The 22,777-nt window shown below is 46.7% G+C and overlaps 1 protein-coding gene across 2 annotated transcripts in view; it reads right to left on the bottom strand.

Moving 5' to 3' along the window:
• Glra1 (glycine receptor alpha 1) overlaps window positions 1-22,777 on the bottom strand; it is a 90,947-nt gene continuing 68,170 nt past the window's right edge. Inside the window, exons 5-9 of one of the 2 annotated variants that reach the window (XM_040748685.1) lie at window positions 20,322-20,404; window positions 18,534-18,671; window positions 14,355-14,569; window positions 8,680-8,826; window positions 1-2,439 (exon numbers count right to left, since the gene is read on the bottom strand). In XM_040748685.1, the coding sequence (XP_040604619.1) occupies window positions 2,125-2,439; window positions 8,680-8,826; window positions 14,355-14,569; window positions 18,534-18,671; window positions 20,322-20,404 (898 nt within the window). In that variant the 3' untranslated portion in view covers window positions 1-2,124. The remainder of the gene's footprint in view (window positions 2,440-8,679; window positions 8,827-14,354; window positions 14,570-18,533; window positions 18,672-20,321; window positions 20,405-22,777) is intronic. The other variant, XM_040748686.1, reaches the window with a different exon arrangement.

Consider the following 22,777-nt stretch of genomic DNA (forward strand, 5'->3'; position numbering starts at 1 on the left):
TTATTTTCTGTTACAAATGTTTATTACCTAAATGAAGAGAATAAAGTGCCATTAGAAAGGACTGATTGCAGCCTCTCCTAAGATGCGCAGCCCTGGAGCGACAAGATTCCTCCTCTTGTGCCTAGGAAGGGGCTCACAGCTCCACAAATTGGCATCTTCATCCTGGATGCTGACTACTTAAGACCATCTTCACTTTTCCTGCTTTGAACATTTTTATGGTGGGTAAAGACAAATGTCAGGTGATAGTCACCCACTTATGGGACACCTGTTGCCCAAGATTTCCCGTAAACAAAGGTCCTGTGCCCCCTCACCTATAGCCGAAATGTGGATTGTCTTTTTAGATTGTACAGTCCAAGAGGAGGGAAGGCACAGGCTGGCTGACCTTGGACAGGGCAGTCTACCAGCAGCTCAGCCTCATCCTGCTGGCTGCATAGAACATCTTCTTTACTCAGAGCTCTTGGTCTTTGTCTTGGCTTCATCTATTTTAGACTCATCTAGGCTTTAGCTTCCATGCCACAGGGCAGGGAGGAAAAGTCTCCAGGAAAGTGCATGGCAAGAGACAGGTATGTATCATCTCTTCATCCCATTCCTCCATCCTGCCCCTGAGCTCCCTAGCTCGGTACAAGGATACAAACAAAGCTCCCAAATGATTGTCAGTGATGGATTCCCATCCTACAGTGAAGTTCTAGGACAGAAGTGCCACTCCTGTGTCCTGTCCATGGGATGCAGGACTGCTGGGACAGGCTTCATGCTGTGGTTCTGTGCATATCCCTATCTGTCAGCAGGGCTTGCTCTTCCAACTCAGCTCATTGCAGTCCCTGTCGCTTTCCTTGGAGTGCCCTGGCAGTCTGGGATCATTCTGGCACTTCAGAATTAGAAGGAAAGAGAAAAATTTGTCTAACTTTCCTACATGTTAAAGCTGTGCAAAGCATCGTAAAAAAAAAAGACTTACAAAAATATAATGGGGTCATGCCCCCCAAACTTTCCATGTTATGATATATGAAATGTCAAAATATAATGAGTGGATTTTCTAAATATCACTGTCTCTTCCCACCCTCATATAGAATGTGCAACAGCAGCATTGGCGACTTCCCTTTCACATCTTCAAACTGGATTCCTACCTGGCTTTTGGGACCTGTTTCAGCCAGGCCCGCCTTCCCATAATGCACCTACTTGCAGCTCCAAAGAGACTCTCCAAAAAAATAGACATTTGGAAAACAGTTCATGGGTTTGCACTCAGTCTCTCCCCATAATATTTCTTGAGATTATTACTTTTCTAAACAATAAAAAAGATTGCATATTGGTAATACAACGAGAAGACCATGACGGCCATAGAGCTGGCGCTGAGTTTGGCTGGCACTGAAGCGCAGAAGCAAGAGGAGCAAGCTTGGCGCCCTGTGGGGGTTCCTGGATTCTCCGTCCTCAGGCTTCTGCAAATAGTCATTCTCCTCAGTCACTTCCTGGTGTGGTCCACCTTTATCCATCTCCACGGCCCACACCCGCGTCTCGTGACCCTCTCGAAGCAGAGGCGGAACGGCTTTTTGGCATGTGTCGACGGGGGTCAGTTCGAAGATAGACGTGGCATTTGTAAGGGTGTGATGTGGGCACATACCATAGCGAGCTTATTAGTGACCATTTCTACTCTGGGAAAAGTTGTCCATCACATAGGGGACTTTAAAAGTTTAAGCAGTTACTAGGCTGATTTAAGAGACGCATCTTTTGTTCTCGTGGGTTTTGCATTAATGGGAAGCATGGTTATATGTCATATATTACACTGCTTTCCTGCTCTGGGGCAGGTGGCACTGACCTCCAAACAGGAGACCCCCCCAATCAAACCAATGGACTTGAATTTTGAAAGCTGTGATTTCCCCAATCCCCCTCCCTGGCCCCACCCCATCCCTCATGGTCCTCAGTTGCTGTATTCGAAAAGGCCCCCCACCACTTCATGCCCTTGGGGGCTAGATGAATATTGCCATACCCTGGAAGTATCCACCCCTGTGGTTCCTATTGCACTTGGTGGAGGGAGATGGGTGTGCGCTCTCCCTTTCTCCCTCCTCACCTGACTCCCAGCCTCTGTGCTCCTCCCACCACCCTCTCCCAACCCCCCACCCCACCCCTGAGCCTTCACTTGTTGTGGACGTCCTCTCTCCGCACGATCTTGTAGATGATCCAGTAGAACATGTTGAAGATTAGAAAGGCCATGGGGAAACCGATGCGTGATATCTTGTCAATCTTCTTGGCTCTCTGGATGAAGAGTTTCCGCATCTCCTCTGGGGACTTGGATGGTGCAGGAGCGGGGTTGGTGGTATTGTTGTTGTTGGCACCCTTGACAGAGATGCCATCCTTGGCCTGCAGACAGGCTGGGCCCATCCCATAGGCAGAGAAGTTGAAGCGGCCTTCTCCGCCCTCATCATCCTGAAACAGATTCAGCATGGGGCTCTACTTAAAATAAGACAAGGACTGGGCACCCTCCCTGCAAGGCACTCCCCTTGGGGGCCAGGCCATGCCACCTGATACTCCCCATCTTTCAGGCTTTGTGTCCCCAGTTGCTTTGCTGGAGGCAGTCTGGCTGGCTGGGGAGTTCAGCCTTATAGAGGGGCGCCACTCACATGCTGAAACAGATGCAAGCCAGGGGATGGGAATGGGTACAGATTCTGAGACCCGAGTTCACACCAGGCAGTGGGTCTTTGTCTTTTACTAACTGTGACCTCAGACTGGTAACTTCCTTCCTAGTGTCTGAGAATTATTTCAGGTTTTCTTTTCAAGGCTTTTTAACCTTTGGAGGCTTCACTGAACGGGAGACTCCGGGCTGGCCTGGGATTTGGTCAGAGTTGAGGAGGGTGGTTTGGAGACATCCCCTGCTTTGCCTCTGTTGCATCCTTCCCATCTTCCCCACCCTGTGATGGCCCAGGAAGGAGCAGAAAGCTCCTGGCTTTCCCATGTTATGAGTCAGGGAAGCCACGACTTCTTCCTGCCTTATGTTCCCACACCATCACCTCCAACAGTCTTCCATTTTCCATAAGCTTGTCAAAGGTTCTTTGTCATTTGGCTCCAACTTACCTTCCCAGGCCCACCCGCTTCCCATGAGATCCCCACTGCCGGTGGCTTTGTTGGCCTTCTCCTCCTTTGTAAAATGCTTGACCACTGATCTTAGAGGTTCCTTCCTCTCCCAGTCAGTTCCACCTTTTCCTGGTTAGTTCCCTTCCCTGCAGTTCCACAACAGGACCAAAGGCCAAGGTATTTGTTTTGTTTTCTGTGGGTATGTGTGTTCACACATGTGTGGGTCATGTGTGCATGCATGTGTACATGTGAAGGCCATAGGTTGATGTCAGGTATCGTTCTGGATCCTTGTCCTTATTTATTGAGACAAGGTCTCTCAGTTGCAACCCAGAGCTCACCAGTTTAGCTAGTCCAGCTGGCCAGTTTGCTCCAGGGATCCTCTGTGTCTGCCTCCCTTGAGCTGAGATGGTGAGCAGGTTACCCCACTTGCCTGGCACTTCTGGTTCTCATACTTAAACCAGAAGCATGTTAGCGGCTTCTCCCCAGGCCAAGGCCAGCTGAGCTTCCAATCCAGTGTGTGGTGCTGGCAAGGCTCACCAGTTCATATTGCCCTCCTGGACACCAAGAGTTTCCAGGAGAGGGGCCGGGCGTTGGTGGTACACACCTTTAATCTCAGCACTAGGGAGGCAGAGGCAGGCGGATCTCTGTGAGTTTGAGGCCAGCCTGGTCTACAGAGCGAGTTCCAGGACAGCTTCCATAACAATACAGAGAAACCCTGTCTCGAAAAACCAAAAAAAAAAAAAAAAGGAAAAAAAAAAAAAAAAAGGAAAAAAAAGGAAAAAGAAAAAGACAGTCTCTTGAAGACAGTCTGGTCCCTCGTTATGTGACCCACATTCTCTCTCTTCCACAGTGAATGCTGGGCCAGATGCATTTACTCCCTGATCATTTCCTGGTCATTAGCCATGAGCCTGATGCAGGATGCAACCCCACTTAGAAAAACCAAAGAAATGAAAAGAAGAAAACATTTAAATGGAGGTTGGGTGGGCTGGGGAGCTGGCTCAGACATTAGGAGTGCTTGCTAATCTTGTAGAGGACCCCTGCCTGATTCTCAGCACTCACTATGGCATCCCATAACAGTCTGTAACTCCAGGTCCAGGATACCCGACACTCTCTCCCAGCCTCTGAAGGTACTATATGCACTTGGAACACAAACATACATGGAGGAAAAACACCCATGCTCATAAAATGAATAAGTCTAAGAAAAAAATTAAGGAGGCTGGAACTGGTGGAGATCTCATTTATTGAGGTCATAAGTTTGTTTTGTTATTTTTTTTTTGTGCTTCTGCACCAAAAGAACATGTCTGTGTGCTCAGTGTTTGTTTCATGCTGGTTTTTGTGAGCTGGGCATTGCTGGTTTGGGAGAGAGGGCCTCCTATACTCTTCAAGCTGACCTCCATCTGTGTGGCTCAGCTGGTCTTGAACTCCAAAGGTTGGGATGACAGGCTTCGCTGTAGCTTCTTTCACAGAGCTTATTCTCTAACCAGTGGTTCTCAACCTCCCTTATTTCACACAGTCTCTCATGTTGTAGGGACCCCAACCATAAAATTGTTTTGTTGCTACTTCATAACTGTAATTTATGTTATAAATCATAGTGTAAATATCTGTGTTTTCCAGTGATCTTAGGCAACGCCTGAACAAAGGTCGTTCGACCCCCACCCACCCCCACAAAAGGGGTCAGGACATACAGGTCACTCAAATGGGAGAGGCAATGTCAGAAAAGAAATTAGGACCCAGTGGGATCAGAGCTTTTCCTCAGGGGCACTCTGCATGACAGCTAGCCTGTCTTTGGCAACTCAAGGGGCAGCTAAGTGGGAGGCCGGGCTCCCAATTTGGAAGCAGGGGTATAGCAGAGAGAGTAACTTGAATTGAACCAAAGAGGAAAAGCTCAGCATTTGCAAGTGTGAGGAAATGTTTCAGGGTGACTGAAGAATAATGTCACACAGAAAATGGCATGAAGTGAGATGGAACAGGTGGACACACTCCAGGGAATCCGGGGCCTTCTTTAACATCGGAAGAATGTAACTTTCCTGAGGTCAGTGGCAGCCTGCTAGAAAGTTCTTAGTAGAATAAGGCATAGTCACACACACCCACTATGCCAGCATTTGGTATATTGAGGCAGGAGGATAGAGATGTCCAGGTCAGCCAGATGGTGGCTCGCCCTAGGGTAACAGAGGCATGGGAAGAGCAGAGTATTGGATTCTGTGTTGCATGTCTTATTCTCATTGGCACTGTCTTTCGGGGAACAAGCAAAACAGAATTCCTCTCCTGGAAACTCTTTTTGTTTGTTTGTTTTCAAGACAGGGTTTCTCTGTATTGTTATGGAGGCTGTCCTGGAACTCGCTCTGTAGACCAGGCTGGCCTCAAACTCACAGAAACCCGCTTGCCTCTGCTTCCCGAGTGCTGGGATTAAAGGCGTGCACCACCAACGCCCAGCTTACAAGAGACTGTCTTAAAAAGCAAATAAATAAAAGGAAAAGCTTGGAATGACCCTTTGGTAAATGTACATAGTTAACCATCTCTAGACAAACAGGAGCACCATAACAGCTTGGATCCCCACTGTATATAATGGGCTCTACTGGTATGGGAAACACCATATTATCTTTCCTAGACCTTCTTGGAAGTTATGTTCCACCTTCCTTATTTGTTACATATTAGCAGGGAAACAGGTTTGGGCCCATTTAGTTAAGACAGTGGCCCCTAGTAACTTGGAGAAAGGAAATGTCTAAGGAATGATTAGAAAAGGCTTGCTATTCTGACTATAACCAGCAGGTGACAGGACAAGCATATTCATCTGCCTGGAGATGCTTGGGCATGGAGCTAGAAATTGGGACATAGGCTATGGAATCCACCGGAGGGATCTGAGCTCCTGCTGAGCCTGGGCCCCACAGAAGCTTCCTTCTAATGAGGGGGGCCAGGGTCTTGAAAGACTGGATGCTTTCTGCCCAGCAAATGAGGCAACATTTGAAAACATGTAAAAACAGTGGGAGCTGGGTAGCCTTGCCCAGATCATTGGCCGAGAGAAATCCAGGCCAGAGCTAGTTCCTTGCCACTCATTCTCAAGAGCTCTAAAACCTACTTAGGCTTCTTACTCAAGGGAGGTTTCTGCAGCCCAAATCTGCAGGACTCCAGTTAAGTCACACCCAGATGCCAATGGGAGGTCTTCCATAGTGTGGGCCCAGGTAACCAACCTTGACTTCTGATGCTTGGACTGAGTGCAGAGTCCTTGTGAATGAGGTCACGTTAATTCAGCTGTGCACAGGGGGAGTGATGAAGCGAGCGGGGATTGTGGGGAGCTGAAGAATGTGTGCTCTGCCTAAGGGCAGCTCCCTTGTGCAGACACATATGGGGCAGCGGTGGTTACTCAGTTTGGTTGAAAGAGGCAAGTGTTTCAGGTGATGTCAGGAGTTCATGGCTCTGTATAATTTTATTTTTTAAAAATATTTATTTTAGGGGGCTGGCGAGATAACTCAGCAGCTTAAGAGCACTGACTGCTCTTCCAGAGGACTGGGTTCAATTCCCAGCACCCACATGACAGCTAGCAACTGTCTGTAACTCCAAGATCTGACACCCTCACACAGACATACATGCAGGAAGAACACTAATGCACATAAATAAAAATAAATACTTTTTTAAGAATAATTTTATGCGTATGTGTGAATGTCTGCAACTATGAGTGTACCTGGCATCCTCTGAGGTCAGAAGAAGGCATTGAATCTCCTGGGGTTACCAGTGGTTGTAAACTAACATGTGAGTCCTCAGAACTGAACCTGTCCTCTGCAGGAACAGCCTGTGTTCCTTTTTCTTATTCTTTCTTTCATTTTTTTTCTTTGAGGGAGGGTTACTCTGTTTCCTGGCTGTCCTGGAACTCGCTCTGTAGATCAGGCTTGCCTCGAACTCACCGATATCTGCCTACTTCTGCTTCCCAAGTGCTGTTAAAGGTGTGGACCATCGCCATCCAGCTCAACCTGTGTTCTTAACCACTGGGCCAACTGCCCAGCCCCTCTCTCCCTTTATCTCTTCCTCCCCCATTCTATTTCTCCCCTCTCTCCTTTCTTCCCTCCCTTTCTCTCTTCCATTCCATTCCCTTCCTTTCTTTTCTTTTTTTTTAAAGATTTATTTATTTATTATGTATACAGTGTTCTGCCTGCATGTGTGCCTGCAGACCAGAAGAGGGCACTAGATCTCATTACAGATGTTGTGAGCTACCATACGGTTGCTGGGAATTGAACTCAGGACCTCTGGAAGAGCAGCCAGTGCTCTTAACCTCTGAGCCATCTCTCCAGCACCCCCTTCCTTTCTTTGTAGCCAAGGCTAGCCTTGAAATGTCTACATCAACAATGATTTCATTGGGATTACTTAGAGAGCTGGGTGAAGGGTTATTCACAGGAACACGGGGGACTCTGAAGCAGCCACAGTGGGAAATCTTCGCCCTAGATGCTTTCCCTTCTTCAGTTAACCTTCCCTATCTTTTAACCTTGAGAACTTTTTTGGTCCTCCTACTTCAGTTTTCAGAATGCTGGGATTACAGCAGAAATCACTGCACCTCATTCTATTTTATTTTTTGAGGAAAGGTCTCATGTAGTTCAAGCTTCCCTTGAACTTGATATAGCAAAGGATGACTTTGAATTTCTGACTCTCCTACCTCGACCTCTAAGTGCTGGATTTATGCAGTGTGAGGCATGGAACTGGGGGCTTCACAAATGCTAGGTGAGCACTCTACCAACAGAGTTACATCCCTAGCCCTGGTTTTCTGTTTGTTTGATTGTTCTTGAGACAGACTCTCATGCTGTAGTCCAGGCTGACCTTGAACTCCCAATCCTCCTGCCTCTACCCACCACACCCGAGTACTGGATTCCTAAATACCTGCAGTACCTACAGATCATTACTATTTCAAAGGAGGGACCTGGTGCCTAAAGGGCAGCTGGAAAGGCTAAACCTCTAGGAGGCTCCATTTAGCCTGCCACGTCTTTTCCAGTACAGACATAGAAAGACTGTGCTGTCTGTACCCCTGCTCCCCACCCAAAATTGTCCTGTGATAGATTGCCAACAGTTAGTTGAGTCATGTTGCCAATGTTTAAATACCATACTAATGGGAGCTTTGTGTGTGTGTGTGTGTGTGTGTGTGTGTGTGTGTGTGTGTGTGCGTGATAGTTTTATTCCTTGACACGGATATGACAGGGACAAAGTTTAAAGCTTCCTTGGAATCTCTGACTTCATCCTTGTCACAGTCTCCCACCAAGCCAGTCTTTGTAGATGATGAAGACTTTGAATCTAGAGACAGGCCAGCTTGAGGTCAAATTGCAGAAAACAAGCAGCAGGCCTGTCTCAGCCTGCCCTGTCTGCAGGATGAAGCTGGTTATCATCATGACTATGGGCACTTGCTTCCTGGTGTCACATGATAGTCCCTACAACACTGCTGCTGTGGTTAAAGAGAGGATCCATGTGACCAACTAGGTCATTATTCACAAGGGGAAAAGTCAAGCTTTTCAGGATTCGATCTCTGACTCTCAGTTGCCTTACCCATGGGGACAGCCCAATGAAGCAAGGGTCACCGGACTGCTCAGAGTGCTTCCTCTGTCCACCAGCTGCCCCTCTCTAGGCCATGCCTCAGAGGCCTACCTTGTGATGTCGCCGCTTCCTCCTAAATCGCAGCAGTTCCTTGTGCTGTCGAGACACGAAGTTCACGGCCGCGTATTCCAGCAGGGCGGAGAACACGAAGAGCAGACAAACGGCCATCCAAATGTCAATAGCTTTCACATAGGACACCTGGAGTGAGGGTGGGAAAGAGCATGGGGAGGTGAGGGGAGAGGAAAATGTTCTGAAATATTGCATGGAAGGTTCTAGAAATAAGCAGCTTGTAAGTTTTAAGCCATACACTGTTCTGAACAGTGTGACGAACACTTGCATCATACTTCTCCATCCTGCTGATAACAGAAGCCATCCTCTCCTGGGCATATCCATTCTGTGTGCACTACCCTTCTCCCAGTCATGGAGTAGCCATGCACATTATCAGACTGACTGTGGCTGAAGCCCAATTTACTTGATAATAGCTCAAAGTGCAAAAACAGTGATGTTGGGAATTTGGATATAACAAGGAAAGCTACAAAACGTTTCTTTTAAGCAAAACTGTGAAGTTCCCAATTTAATATGAAAAGAAAAATATCCTTTGCTGATATTGCTAAGATCTATATCATCAACAAATTTTTAAAGAGAATTTTAGCTTTTTTATTTTACATGTTTATTTTTTACCTTATATGTTTATGTAAAGGTGTTTGGTCTGTGTGTATGTCTGTGCACCACATGCTTGCAGTTCCCGAAGAGGCCAGAGAGGGCACAGGACCCCTTGGAACTGCAGTTACAGATAGTTAATGAGCTGCCTTTGGGTGTTGGGAATTGAACGGGTTCTCTAGAAAAGCAGCCAGTGCCCTTAACTGCTGAGACATCTCTCCAGACTAAGAATGCATTAAAATTATCTTTAATTACATGTCTCTGGGGGGGGGGCTGGAGAGATGGCTCAGAGGTTAAGAGCACTGACTGCTCTTCCAGAGGTCTTGAGTTCAGTTCCCAGCAACCACATGGTGGCTCACAACCATCTACAATTTAATCTGGTGTATATGTAATAAATAAATCTTTAAAAAATTACATGTCTCTGTGTGTGTTTGCATGTGAGTGCAGTATCTGCAGAGACCAGATGAGGTCATCAGATCCTCTGGAGCTGAAGTTAGATAGTTGTGAGCTGCCCAGTGTGGTGCTGGGAATCGAACTTGGTCTTCTGCAAGAGCAGCAGGCACCCTTAACCCCCTGAGCCATCTGTCCAGCTCCATAGCAGAACATATTTGTCTACAAAATTATGGTACGTATAGGGAAAGATTATGGCATATAGGGCTTGGTACCACTGCCACTTTATGCAATTGCCAAAAGGAGAGCAGAGTGGTGTGTCCCTAGAAGATGACCCCTGTGGATAAGAGGAGATTGTTGTATTGAGTGTGGATGGGACATTGCCTGCTTTTCAGTAACTTTCTCCAATGCCCTCTGCTCCTCAGCTGGTATGTTTGGATGGGAGGAGCAGAGGAAGATAGAAAAAACACATTGAACAAGCTGGGCATGCTATCAGGGGAAAGATGTGATACTTACGGGAGAAGGGATGAGAGGAGGATGGTGCACCTCTGTCGCCTCTGTTTGTGGAGTGGAGCATCATACTTTGGTTTGAGATGATGCTGGACTGAGCATTAGCATGAAAGGAGGCTGTTAGCAGACAGCACCAGCAGAACCCTTGGGAACTGTCCCTTCACAGAATCACTGACCACACTCAGTGGCAGAAACTAGAACTCTGTTGATTATCTACCAAAGATGCATAGCAATCCTGAGAGAACTTATTCAAGAAATGCAGCTGATGGCTGAGAGATGGCTCAGTGGGAAAGGACACCTGCTGACAAGCCTGATGACCTGAGTTCAAACCCATGCGATGGAAGGAAAGAACCAACTCACCCAAGTTGTTCTCCGACCTCCACATAAAGTCCCCTGTTTCTTACATGTGCCCACAACAGATACACACACACACACACACACACACACACACACACACACACACACACACACACACACACACAACCCAAATGAACAAAAAGGTAGTAACAACAACAAAAACAGCTGGATTTTGGAGAGAATAGCAAGTTGATGGCATTGTTTTAAAACTATTGAAAGCTGGTATCTTTTACCTATCACTTCTCTACTTCCCTAATCCTGAAGATCAACTAATCCACTTCATGTTCCTGTGACTTGTCTGTTCTGAACATTCCAGAATTCCATTATGAAATAATATTACAACCTGTCTCCTTCTATGCCTGACTTAATCCCACTTATAATATTTCTGAGGTTCATCTGACTGTTGCATGCAGCAACAGCAGTTTATTTTTAAAGGCTTGTTTTACATGTATTTATATGTATTTGTGTGTGTAGATGCATATGTATGCAGGGCCTGTGGAGGCCAGAAGAGGTCATCAGCTCTCCCTAGAGCTGGAGTTGCAGGTGATTGTGCACTGTCCTACATGGGTGCTGGGAATCCAGTGGCAGTCCTCAGCAAGAGAAGCAAGCACTCTTAACTGCTGAGCTGCTTCTCTAACTCCAGCAGCTTATTTTTTATTACTTAATAATGCCCTATTGGATGGACACACAGCACTGTTTTGTCTGTTCATTGGACAGTGGATATCCATCATCTCCACCTTTTGATGAAACAAAGAGTGATGCTGTGATCCGCTGGGTAGAGTGGCTGTGTACATAAATTCATTTCCCCTGCTCTGCTTCCATCCTAACCCTCCAGACCACAGAAGCCTTGAAAATCAGCAGTCAGAAAAGCACAGCAATAACCAACCACCAGGAGTTACTGGAGAGAGCAGAGGAGACACTTCAAGCTGGTTCCCAGGGTCCTGCCCTCCTTCTCTGGCCTCCCTATCTGTTCCCTTAGAACTCCTACACACAGGCTGCCTTTATTTGACCTGATTTGGAGTGGGCCCATTGGGAACAGTTTTCATTTGAATCTTTTTAATCTGGGAGTTGAAAACAATTAGTGGCAATTGCTATCAGAGGCACTGAGGCAAAACAGCAGGTTAATCAAAAAACTAAAGAGGGGACTAGGGATGTAGTTCAGTAGTGGGGCACTTGTTGGGCCTGGGTCAAGGGCCTGGGTTCAAGCCTTCACCAGGTTAAATGAAAAGTCAGGAAAGTGAGCTGTGTCGTGAGATGCCACAGCAGGCTAGTCTATGAGTGCTCAGGAACAACCCAGGACTTCCTGATCCCTGAGCAGGAAGTAAAGGCTGAAGCCGAGCTGTAGACTGCCTGGCTAGTACTGACTCTAACAGACTCTCCCAGGAAGCGATGGGGCCATTCATAGGATCTGGACATTCCATAAAAATCTGTGTGGTTTTTGTGTGGTCACCAGGCTGAGTGAGCCAGACTTCAATGGTTGACATAACAGAGAATACAGGGTTCACAGAACCAGTTCAGACAAAGTTAAGAACAAACATCAATAATAAGTCCTTAGGGAGTAGAACTCGAGTTCCAAAAATTGCCCTGCTGTATTATGTAATATGAGTAATTTATAGGTAAGCAAAACAAACAAACAATTCAAAACAGAAAATAACTCTCTCACCAGAAAAGTATGATCTGGTTACAGGAAAACAAAGTGGGTCAAAGAGGTGGCACCTGAGGAAATCAGATCTCAGACTTAACAGGGACTTAATTATTTTATTTTACTTTTAGTTATGTGTATGTATTATGTCAGTGTATGGGTATGTGCACAAGAGGTTAGAGGCATTGGATCCTCTGGGACTGTGGGAGCTGGGAATTGAACTCTGGTCTTCTGCAAGAGAAGTGAGAGCTTTTAATCTCCAAGTCATCTCTCTAGTCCCTTTATTTTATTATATTTAAAGATAGGATGTCATGTAGCTGGCCTTGAACTTGCTGTATAGCTGAGGATGACTTAGAACTCCTGAAGCTCCTGCCTCTGCCTCCTAAGGGCATGCATGCCACTATCTTACTGGGTAGAAAAGACATTAAATTAGCTATCTTAAGCACATTCAAGCAATTGAAAGAAAGTGTGCACAGGAATCTGAGCATGGTGGCACACACCTGTAGTCCCAGAACTAAGGAGGCTGAGGGTGGAGGGTTGCCCATGTATTCAAGGCCAGCCTGGGCTACAGAGTGGACTCTGCCCCAAATGAAACAGAACAACACAAAGAAACTAAAGGAAAAAATCGAGAACATTCTCTCGCCAAACAGAACACTTTAATAAAAGGCAAAAATTATAAGAGAACCAAATGAAAACTCTGAAGTTGAAAGTAAGTAATTGAGATGAGAGTTTCACTAGAGGAGACTACGGTGAATGTGAGGAGTCTAAGAAAGCACCAGAGAACGTGGAGAAGAATCAGTAACCTTGAGATCATGAGTCTGAGGGCCAGAATGAGGAGAGAAGAGCAGAGCCACAGAAACTCATGGGAAACCGCCAAAGCCACCAACACATGATGACCAGAGCTTCAGAAAAGACAAAAGGAGGTAGAAAATTTGATCAGTTACCTACCCTATGCCTATCTATTTATTAATCATCTATCAATATATTAATAACTACCACCTATCTATATATAATTGATCTCCTATAATTTCTTCCAAGATCATGGAATGTGTCTTGGATACTCTTTCAGTGTTTCTGTGTTAAATCAGAGGTAATGTGTGTTCCTGACTGGAAACAGTGCAAACACTGTGTTTTCCACCAGCCGGGCCTGGCATGAATAGCAGAATACAATATTGTGTCTGGTGCTAGTGGACAGAGTGGGAGGTGCCTTGGACAGTTAGAGTGAACGTAGCAGAAGCTTGGCCTGGCATTAGTGAAAAGCAGAGCAGAAGGAAGCAGCAATTGACACAGTGGGGAGCAGTATGGTACTTCACAGGAGGTTGTCAAGGAGGAGGGGCGTGGTGCTAGTGTTACTCCTCACTAGCGGTCATGGAGGAGCAGTAGTGTAGGGAACAGAACATTAAGTCTTGTGTTAAGGATGAATTAAGCAAAGTCTGTGTTGAGTATGGTGGGAGGACTGATGAAACAGAATGTTGTTTCAGGCAAACATGAAACAGCTTAACAACCAGGGATTCCACAGACCCTTCTCCAAACAATGCATTCTAGCAACCCAGGACCCCCACCTGCATCATGCTGCATGCCCACTGTGGAAATGAATAGTTTGTGGATAGTTTCTATTCAAATATCTACCAGGATATATCTGGGTACAGGAAGGAGGGGGCTAATCCAGTGTGAACTGGTTTTGGAAGCATGAGCAGTAAGGCATACTGTGTCTTCTAAACAAACTTGTAGGAAGAATTCTGTATTTACCATCTTGTTCTTTTTTTGAGACAGGGCATCACCATATTGTCCTGGCTAGCTGGGAACTCACTATGTAGACCAGGCTGACTCAGAAATCTACCTGCTTCTGCTTGCCAAGTGCTGGGATTAAAGGTATGTGCCACCACACTTTGAGCCTTATTTACTGTTTTATGCCTATACGTAATTGGGTATGCATTTGATTAAAATCAGATGCATAATGGGAAAAACATGCACAGTAAAGTTTATGTAACTCAAATCTGTCAATCACAATAGAGAACCACCCAGATCATACTCTTTAGCCATCAGTCCCTCCTTCAATCTCTATAAAAGGAAGCCCCAAACTGTAACCAGACCTTTGAATCCTCTCTCATTCAGGCTGGCTTCTTCTCTGTTCTGGGGTTCAGTACTCTCCAATGGTGCTACTCACCTTGGGTAGGGAGGCTCGGGAGCCAGAGCTCTGTGTGGTCATGGTGAGCACAGTGGTGATGCCCAGTCCCACACGAGCTGGTGCAGCATCCATGTTGATCCAGAAGGAGATCCAGGACAGGATGACGATGAGCAAGCTGGGAATGTACATCTGGATCAGGTAGTAGCCCATCTGTCGCTCCAGGTGGAATCGGGCCTCGATGCAGGTGAATTTACCTGCAAGGAGTCATAGCAAAGGAGCCATGGAACATTTTAGAGAGTAGCAATGCTATTTATTAGAGTCAGCTTGACTAGAGTCCTGGTCCAGCCCCATGCTATCTGTGTTCATAGTCAAGTTCTTGAATTGTTCTGTGCCTCAGTTTCCTCACGTAGGGCAAATGGGGTAACCCAGTTGACCCTCCATATACATGGGTTCTACGTCCATGGTTTTAGCCAAGTGCAAGTAGAAATGTTCAGAAGTTCACATGCAGGCTTTGTCTTTATCATCACAACCCAGACAACAGGTGAACATCTGTCTTCACAGAATTTACACTAGTTAGGTATTGTCAGTCATCCTGAGATAATGCATGCAGAAGGATGTGTGTATGTCACATACAAACACTGCCCCACTCTACCAAGGGGACTTGAACATCTTTGTCATCTTTCATCTAGGTATCTGAGGGTGTCCTGGAGACAACCTCCTGGGAATACCGAAGGATGACAGAAATAAACACACACACACACACACACACACACACACACACACACACACACACACACATGCTGACACACACCAAATGAATAAATACGTGTAGTTAAAAAAGAAGAGTAACCATATGCAATGTGTGTGTGTATTTATGTACAAAAGTGAGCATGTCATACTATGGCCCTTGTGTGGAGGTCAGAGAACAATTTATGAGTGTGAGTTTATCCTTCCACCATTTGGGTTCTGAGGATCAACCTATGGGTGTCAGGCTTGGTGGCAAGCACCTTTACTCTCTGAGACTTCTTGCCAGTCCTCTTAGGGTTTTTGTGGAGTGAAATGAGATGGTTCTTATGAAGAACTATGACAGTCCTCACACATCATGGATACTCAGCAGCAGCATTTGCCATCATGACCAGTATCATCATCATAATTATTACCATCACTAACTTCATTATCACTATCATCTCTATCACCCTTATCATCTCAATATCATTACCATAATCATCATTGCCACCATCACTGAATCAGCGTCATTACCACCACCATCACCACCATTTGTTTGCTAAGAAAGAGTGTAAGTAGAGTTTCCAGACCCTTCTGTTCTGGTGTCCCCAAATTTGACTTGATTCTATTACTACTTGTAAACATTTTGTTTGAGATGTTCACTCCCACATTCTTGGACACCTTTCTTCCCAAGCATTTCCCTTTCTTTTAACTATTGGGTTTAAAAATGACTGAATCAACCCCAACTCTGTTTAAGAATGCCTCTGTTAGTTCCTTCTTTATTTATATGAAGCATTTCCTATTCTCTACAGGAAAGTTCCAACTCTCTAGATTGTCCTGCCCATTTGACCTCTGGTTTGTCTTTCTAACAACTTCTCTCTCTCTCATTATCCTAATGATTTCTCTCTGTCCCCTGTCCTTGTCTGAGCATGCCTATCTCTTCACCCTTCTGAGCTTTGACCTTGCCAGCCTCTTAGCTGCAAGGCCCTTCTTCCTTCTCACAGCCCAGGAAATGCTTTCCTCTTGCAGGGCAGCTTATTCACCAGCTGGCAGAAAGTCCCTTTCCTTGGTGTGTTCTCAGCTCTGCTTATGGGATCCCCTGAGCCTTTAAGTCTCAGAACAGCAGGTGAGTGAGTGAGTGAGTGAGTCAGTTTCTCTTTTTTGCTCTTTGGCAGCATTGTTTTTATATCTCTTTTCACTCATGTATTACCAGAACTGGGACAATGTCTGTCCCAGAGAAGTCTAAGTTCCTGTCTACTGAAGCCAGTACCCAGGAGATTTCATGGGGCTCCATGCGATCAGAGGCCCGTCTCTCTGTCCCCACAGGGCCTGGCTCAGGACTGGGAAGGTCAAGAGTGGAGGAGGTAATGACAGGGAAGGTTCCCTGCACACCAGACTCTTTGCATCTCTGAGCTGCTGTCGGTAATGCTGCTGCAGATGCAGGAGAGCAATTGTGTCTCTGAAATCTTTTTTTTTTCTAGATGAATATGTAGAAGTGGATTGCTGCATCAGGATCATCAGGATGCAGTTTTCAATGGATGAGAAGAGAAAATAGTAGGGTATTATCTTTAAAAATAAGAAAATTGGGAAGAGGAGATGGCTTATTGGGTGACATACTTGCTTGGGTGAGCAGCTGTAATCCCAGTGCTGAGAAGGAGGCAGATGAATCCCTGGAGCTTTGTGGCCAGCCTCAGTTTTAATACATGAATGGAATTGGCAGGCCCTTTCCTACCAAGTGAAGTGAACCAGACCAAAGACAGGTACTTTTCCATTTCATTTATGCATGCAGCCTGTGGCAATCAAACTCACAGAAGCAGAAGGTTTCGGAATGATGGTGTTTAAATGAGATGTTGGTCAAAGGGTGCAAAGACTCAGTCATGCAAGATTTCTAGACTTTGGAGATGTAGTACTGTGATCCTGGTTTGATCCATATATATACACAGTCCTTCAGCCCTTTGCTAAGAGGGTAGATCTTAGGTGTATGTGTGTGTACGTACATATGCATGAGGCAATAATATGGTTATTAGCTTGATTGTGGTATTTGTTTTATAATAGATAGCAATACACATGAAGGTGCACGTTAATCAATTATACCCCAGGGAAGAGTGGAATAAAAAGGAAATGCTGCCTGCTGGCAAAGGCTGTGGCTTGGGAGGCTCTGCTGTGATATTTCGACCGACGGTCAAGTGGTTGCTCGTGGTGGCCATTGGGAGTGCTCAGGGGTGAAGTGCATCTTCAGACATTAGAGACTTCTGTGTAGTGACACGGAAAGCTGTAGCTGTCCCAGGCAGACCAGAGCCCAGGCTCCTTGTCTCTTCCAGGGATTTTCAGTTACAGTGGCTTCTCCTGCCCTCTACCTCCTTCTTCCTTCCTGGACCTGTCATTCTCCTACAGCAGACACACCTCACCTCTGTTCAGCTGGGGTCACCACATCTTCTTACCAGCGTGCCAGCCGGCATGCCAGCCCTCATGCCCCTCCCACCGGCGCTCACATGAGCTGGTTTCCCATCTGAGATGGGGCATATGTGGGTTTATGGCCTCACCCCAGTTCCTTCCTGAATTCGGCCTCTCCTAGCAGAGGTTAGGTTAGTCATGGAAGACAGAGAGCTTACCAAGCTTCTGGACTCCCCCTCCTCCACCCATCATGGCTCCCAGAGAATGGGCAGATTTCTTTTTTTTAAGTTTAAATTAGAAACAATCTTATTTTACATATCAATCCCAGTTCCCTCTTCCTCCCATCCTTCCATGCACCCCACCGACTCCCCCATTCCATCCCTCTTCTGCTTCCCAGGGAGGGTGAAGCCTTCCATGGGGGATCATCGAAGTCTGTCACATCATTTGGGGCAGGACCTAGGCCCTCCCCAATGTGTCTAGGCTGAGAGAGAATCCCTCTAAGGGGAATGGCCTTCCAAAGTCCATTTGTACACTAGGAATAAATACTGTTCCACTACCAGAGGCCCCATAGACTTCCCAGGCCTCCTAACTGACATCCACATTCAAGGGGCCTGGTTCCATTCTATGCTGGTTTCCAAGCTGTCAGTCTGGGGTCTATGAGCTCCCCCTTGGTTAGGTCAGCTGCTTCTGTAGGTTTCCCCAGCCTGGTCTTGACCCCTTTACTCATCACTCTGAGAATGGTTACAAATTATCAATTAGAAGGGTCCAAGGCAAGCACTTTACATCTGCACTATCAGAAACACAAGTTTCTGTGTGGCAGAGCTCACCCTCCATCTACCAACTCCCACTCCTTGCCTCAGCAGCAGGACCCTCTACCTACAATAAAGAGTATTTATTGACTTCCTTTGTAGTTAGGTATGGGTGAAGCTTAGGTTAACATCCCCAGGACTCACAGAAACAACATCTCAATGTCACTTTTTTTTGGTTATTGCAAACCTATTCTATTAACTACTGGGTAATAAATACATGCAGTTCTGCAGCTGAATGGTGTCTGAAATGACTAGGGTCCTGGAGAGCATGATGGCCACTTGCACCCACCTGTGTTGTAATGCTTGGTGCAGTATCTCAGGTCCTTCTCTTCTTTCAGGATAAACTGAGGCAGGGTCAGTCCATCTGCCACCTGCACAGCTCCCTGCTCCTGCCACTCAAAGATGAGGTCATTCATGGTGTATCCAACTGGGAGGGATTGGAACAAGGAACAGTTAATAAGGTGTCTGCATTATACTTAGGGTTGGGGACTGGACAAAGCCCTGGATCATGGTGGAGGTCAGGGGACCCCATTGCGTTTTCTTCTCTACCCTCCTTGTAAAGGAGGTGAAACTTGGTAAATTGTTGAAGTTCGTTCCCCAGCCCTCCTACCTAGGTTTGTCCTGGGGTCCTGGCCCTCACCCCATGACAAAGGGTGATTGACACCAACACTTCTTGCACTTGGCACCCCTCAAAGCTTCCCCTTTTGTTCCCTACAGGTTTTCCTCTGGGAGTGACTCTACCACAGGTGATCTCGATGAGAAGCATAGGTGGGAAAGGGTGGCCCAATCAAGGCAATCAGATTTCTGCTTTCAGACCAACTCTTATTTTTCTTGAGACACGGTCTCATGGAGCCCAGGCTAGTCTCACACTCACTGTGTAGTGAGATCTGTCTTCAACCTCACAATATTTCTGCCTCAGCCTCCTGTGGTGTATGCTACCTAGCTATGTCCTACCTGTGTGTGTGGTGTAACATGTGTATGGTTTCATGTGGTTATGTGAATATGTGTGTGTAGGTCAGATCTGACGATGAATGTCTTCCTCAGTTGCTCTCCATATCACTTATTTTAAAAAAGTATTTTATAGTTATTTTAAAATTGTGTGTTTGTGTGCGCACACTTATGCATGTGTATGTGTGGGTGTCACGTGTGCGGATGGCCTCAGAGGCCAGAGGTGGTAGATTTTCCTGAAGCTTGATGATTTGCAGGTGGTTGTGAGATGACCAATGTGGGAGCTGGAGACATTGCAAGAGCAATATGTATTTTTCTTTTAAGAATGTTTTATTTATTTTTGCTTCATGTGCATTGGTGTTTTGCCTGCATGTGTGTCTATATGAGGGTGTTGGATCCCCAAGAACTGGAGTTACAGACAGTTGTGAGCTGCTATTTAGGTGCTAGGACTCCAGGTCCTCTGGAAGAACAGGCAGTGCTCTTAACCAGAGTCATCTCTCCAGCAACCACCTTATTTTTTTGAGACAAGGTCTCTCACTGAACATGGGACTCATTGATCCAGTTGGATTGGCTGGCCAGTGAGTTCCAGAGATCTGCCCATCTCCGCACCCCCTTGCTGTGACTGGCTTTTATGTGTGGGTGGTGATCCAAATTCAGGTTCTGATGCTTGTGTGCCAGGCACTTGCCTGGCTGAGCCTTTCCCGTGGCCCTCTTTCCTGCTTCCAACAATACCCTTCACTAGTTCCTTTCTCTTTGCTACTGACTTGTGCAGTCAGTTGCCTACCTCCCCTGCTGTGGTGAGCATCCTCAGACCATGATTTCTCTAGGCTGTGTCTCTTCATTTCTAGCAGGCACATCACAAGGGCTTCGGCACCATGCTTCCTCCTGGGAGGATGCAACTGACGACAAAGTCTGTACCCCAGTGAGACAGAGCTGGGAAAGTTATATTTCTAATGCATATTCTCAAAGGAAAGCCCCCCCCCAACTTGACATTTTGAGTTATGAAAGTACTCTCCCTGGGTCCAGGGATTAGGGAATTTCTGCCTGGCAATGGGTAGTAGGAACCTGGCTCCTCCTAAAAAAACAAACAAACAGACAAATAAACAAATGATTTGGGTAAAGGACTCACAGCTTTCCAGTTGCATGATGCATGTCTGTACATCCATTGGAAAATTCTTCAGGTCCATTGGGCAGGCCAGCGTCAGGGTGATTCTGAGAAGAGAAGGGACTGGGTTGATATGGGGATCACATTCAGAGAGTGTGTGTCTCCATGCTTTTGCCAGTTGAAGTCATTGCTTCACGTGGGGTCTGGAGACCAGGGGACCAGTGCTTATAGAATAAGTGTGTGCACATTTTCAAGTTCATGGGATGGCAGAGGAGACTTGGTGACAGAAAGGAGATGGCCCAAAATCATCAGTCAGAAGGACTTCTGGGTTTCTCTGGAACTTTCTTGGCTGCTGGAGACCGCTTTTTAGCGGGTTGCTGGGGTACTAGGTGCTGCCCCTATGCCAGCTCTTCCCGTAGGTAGATTCCAGGTTTTCCATTGAGTTCCAGCTTCAGGTACTCCCATGTTTCAGCAGAAAGTGCTGCACATGGCTCTTGGCTGCTTCCATTCACACATCCAACCTGATAGAGGTGAGTTCAGACCCCCAACCCCGACTGCTGGCTATTTTCCCACAGCTGACTCACATCTGTGAGCTCAGGCAGGGACAGGTGGAGAGTAGTGGGAGAGTTATTTATTTTGGGGTGTTCACCCCTTATAAAGGCTGCAGCCCCAGAGTCAGAGGGAGCCCCCTATAGCACCCCAGGGTGGTAGCTGAGTCTTGGTGGAGCAGGCTCTGGGACTGGTTGGCGTGCTCCCTGCTGTCCCGAGGCCAGCCCCACTTCTTTGAGGTAGCCAGGTGGAGATGTCGCCATAGAACATAGCTCCTGCCACCTCAGCGGCACACCTGGCCCTCTGTTAGCTTCCCTTCCAGCTTGCACCACAGGTGAGCCTGTGCTCTCTAAGGATGGCATAAAAGCAGGAGGAGGATGGGGAGGAACAGGGAGGAGAAGGGGGGCAGGGAAGGGGTGGGAGGAGTGAAGAGAAAACGAGCGAGTGAAGCCCATCCCTGAAGATAAAAGCTCCGAAGTGGGGCAGCTGTCAGGCTGGGTTAATTTCCAGATGTTGAATGACCTTGGGACCATCACTTTCTGCTGACCTATCCTTCTGTCAGGTTGCACTGGGACTCTGCTTCCAAGAGACATGAAACTGTCCTGGCAGCAGTGAATTCCAGGGAGAGGTGACACTCCCTCCAGCAGCCCACCAGGGCCTTGGTGGCTGACTCTGGGACCCATGTCATTCTTCATCTAGATGTGGCTGGTAGGGCGAGCTCAGTCAGCAGAGCTTCTGCTGCCCTTCAGTGATCCCTTCCCCACAGTCTGTTGGGGACTGAGTCCTGTACCCTCTAAGGTTTAGGATCAGTCCAGCCTCTCCCTTTTCCACCCTGTCCCATCTGGATATTTAAGGCTCCTTTCTGAATAGGAGATCAGACCTCTCTCCCACTGAGAACTGAAGGTGGGAGGGGCGGTCGGTCACTTAGCACTCTGAAGTTCCTTTAAATCAGAATGTAACTGTTATCATGTATCAACATGCAGATGTAAAGTGATGGCCAGTGGCCACTCTGATTCCCCAGAAGTTCTGGGACCCAAGTGGATAGCTGTGGTTCTTTGATTCTCCAGAGGGCATGGGACCCACACAAGTACCCCATCAGAACCTACTTTTTTATTATTTATTTTTAAGTTTAAATTTAGTTTAGAAACAAGGTTGCTTCACAAGTCAGTTCCAGGTCCCTCTCCATTTCCCTCCCCTCCTCCCATGCTCTTCCCCCCCCCCAATATCCCCTCATTTCCCCAGGGAGGGTGAGGCCCTCCATGGGGGTGTCCACAGTCTGTCATTTCATCCAGGGCAGGGCCCAGACCCTCCCCCAAGAGTTCAGAGTGAGAGTGCATCTCACATTGTTGAATGGGAGTCCAAAGTCCATGTGTATACTCGGGATGAATACTGATCTACTGCCCAAGGCTCAATAGATCAGAACCTACTTTTTGACATGAAAGTACTTTCCCATGGAAATTGGGAAAGTTTCCTAAATTTCCACACCCACACTTTTCTGATGTTCATAACAGGGATCATCAGACCTAGTTCATGAGTTATGTGATATAATACATGAAAAGTGTTCAATGTCATCTGTTCTCCAAGTTGTTGATGCTGTGAGTGTGAGCCCATTTTTCCACTTGCATTGTCCATTGTTCCTGTGCCCTGGAAAGGAGATTGTGTGTGTGTGGTTGGGGGAGAGCTGATGTCACAAGACACTCTGAAAGCTTAACATCTAACTAATGTCTATAGCATACAGGCATGGGGACAGGTCCTGCCTCCCAAGGCTTAACACAGGGCAAGTGGGGTTCAAAGTGGGGAGGCAGCAACCCTGGCTCATCCTGTCAGACTGTGCCATTTACGCGGTGGTCTCATTTACCACCAAGATGTTGTGTCTTGGCAAATTTTGTTCTTCTATGCTTGCTACTGATCACGTCCAAGAAGTCTACTTT

This window comes from Mesocricetus auratus, unplaced genomic scaffold, assembly GCF_017639785.1.
Source record: "Mesocricetus auratus isolate SY011 unplaced genomic scaffold, BCM_Maur_2.0 Super-Scaffold_100007, whole genome shotgun sequence".
Taxonomy (NCBI): domain Eukaryota; kingdom Metazoa; phylum Chordata; class Mammalia; order Rodentia; family Cricetidae; genus Mesocricetus; species Mesocricetus auratus.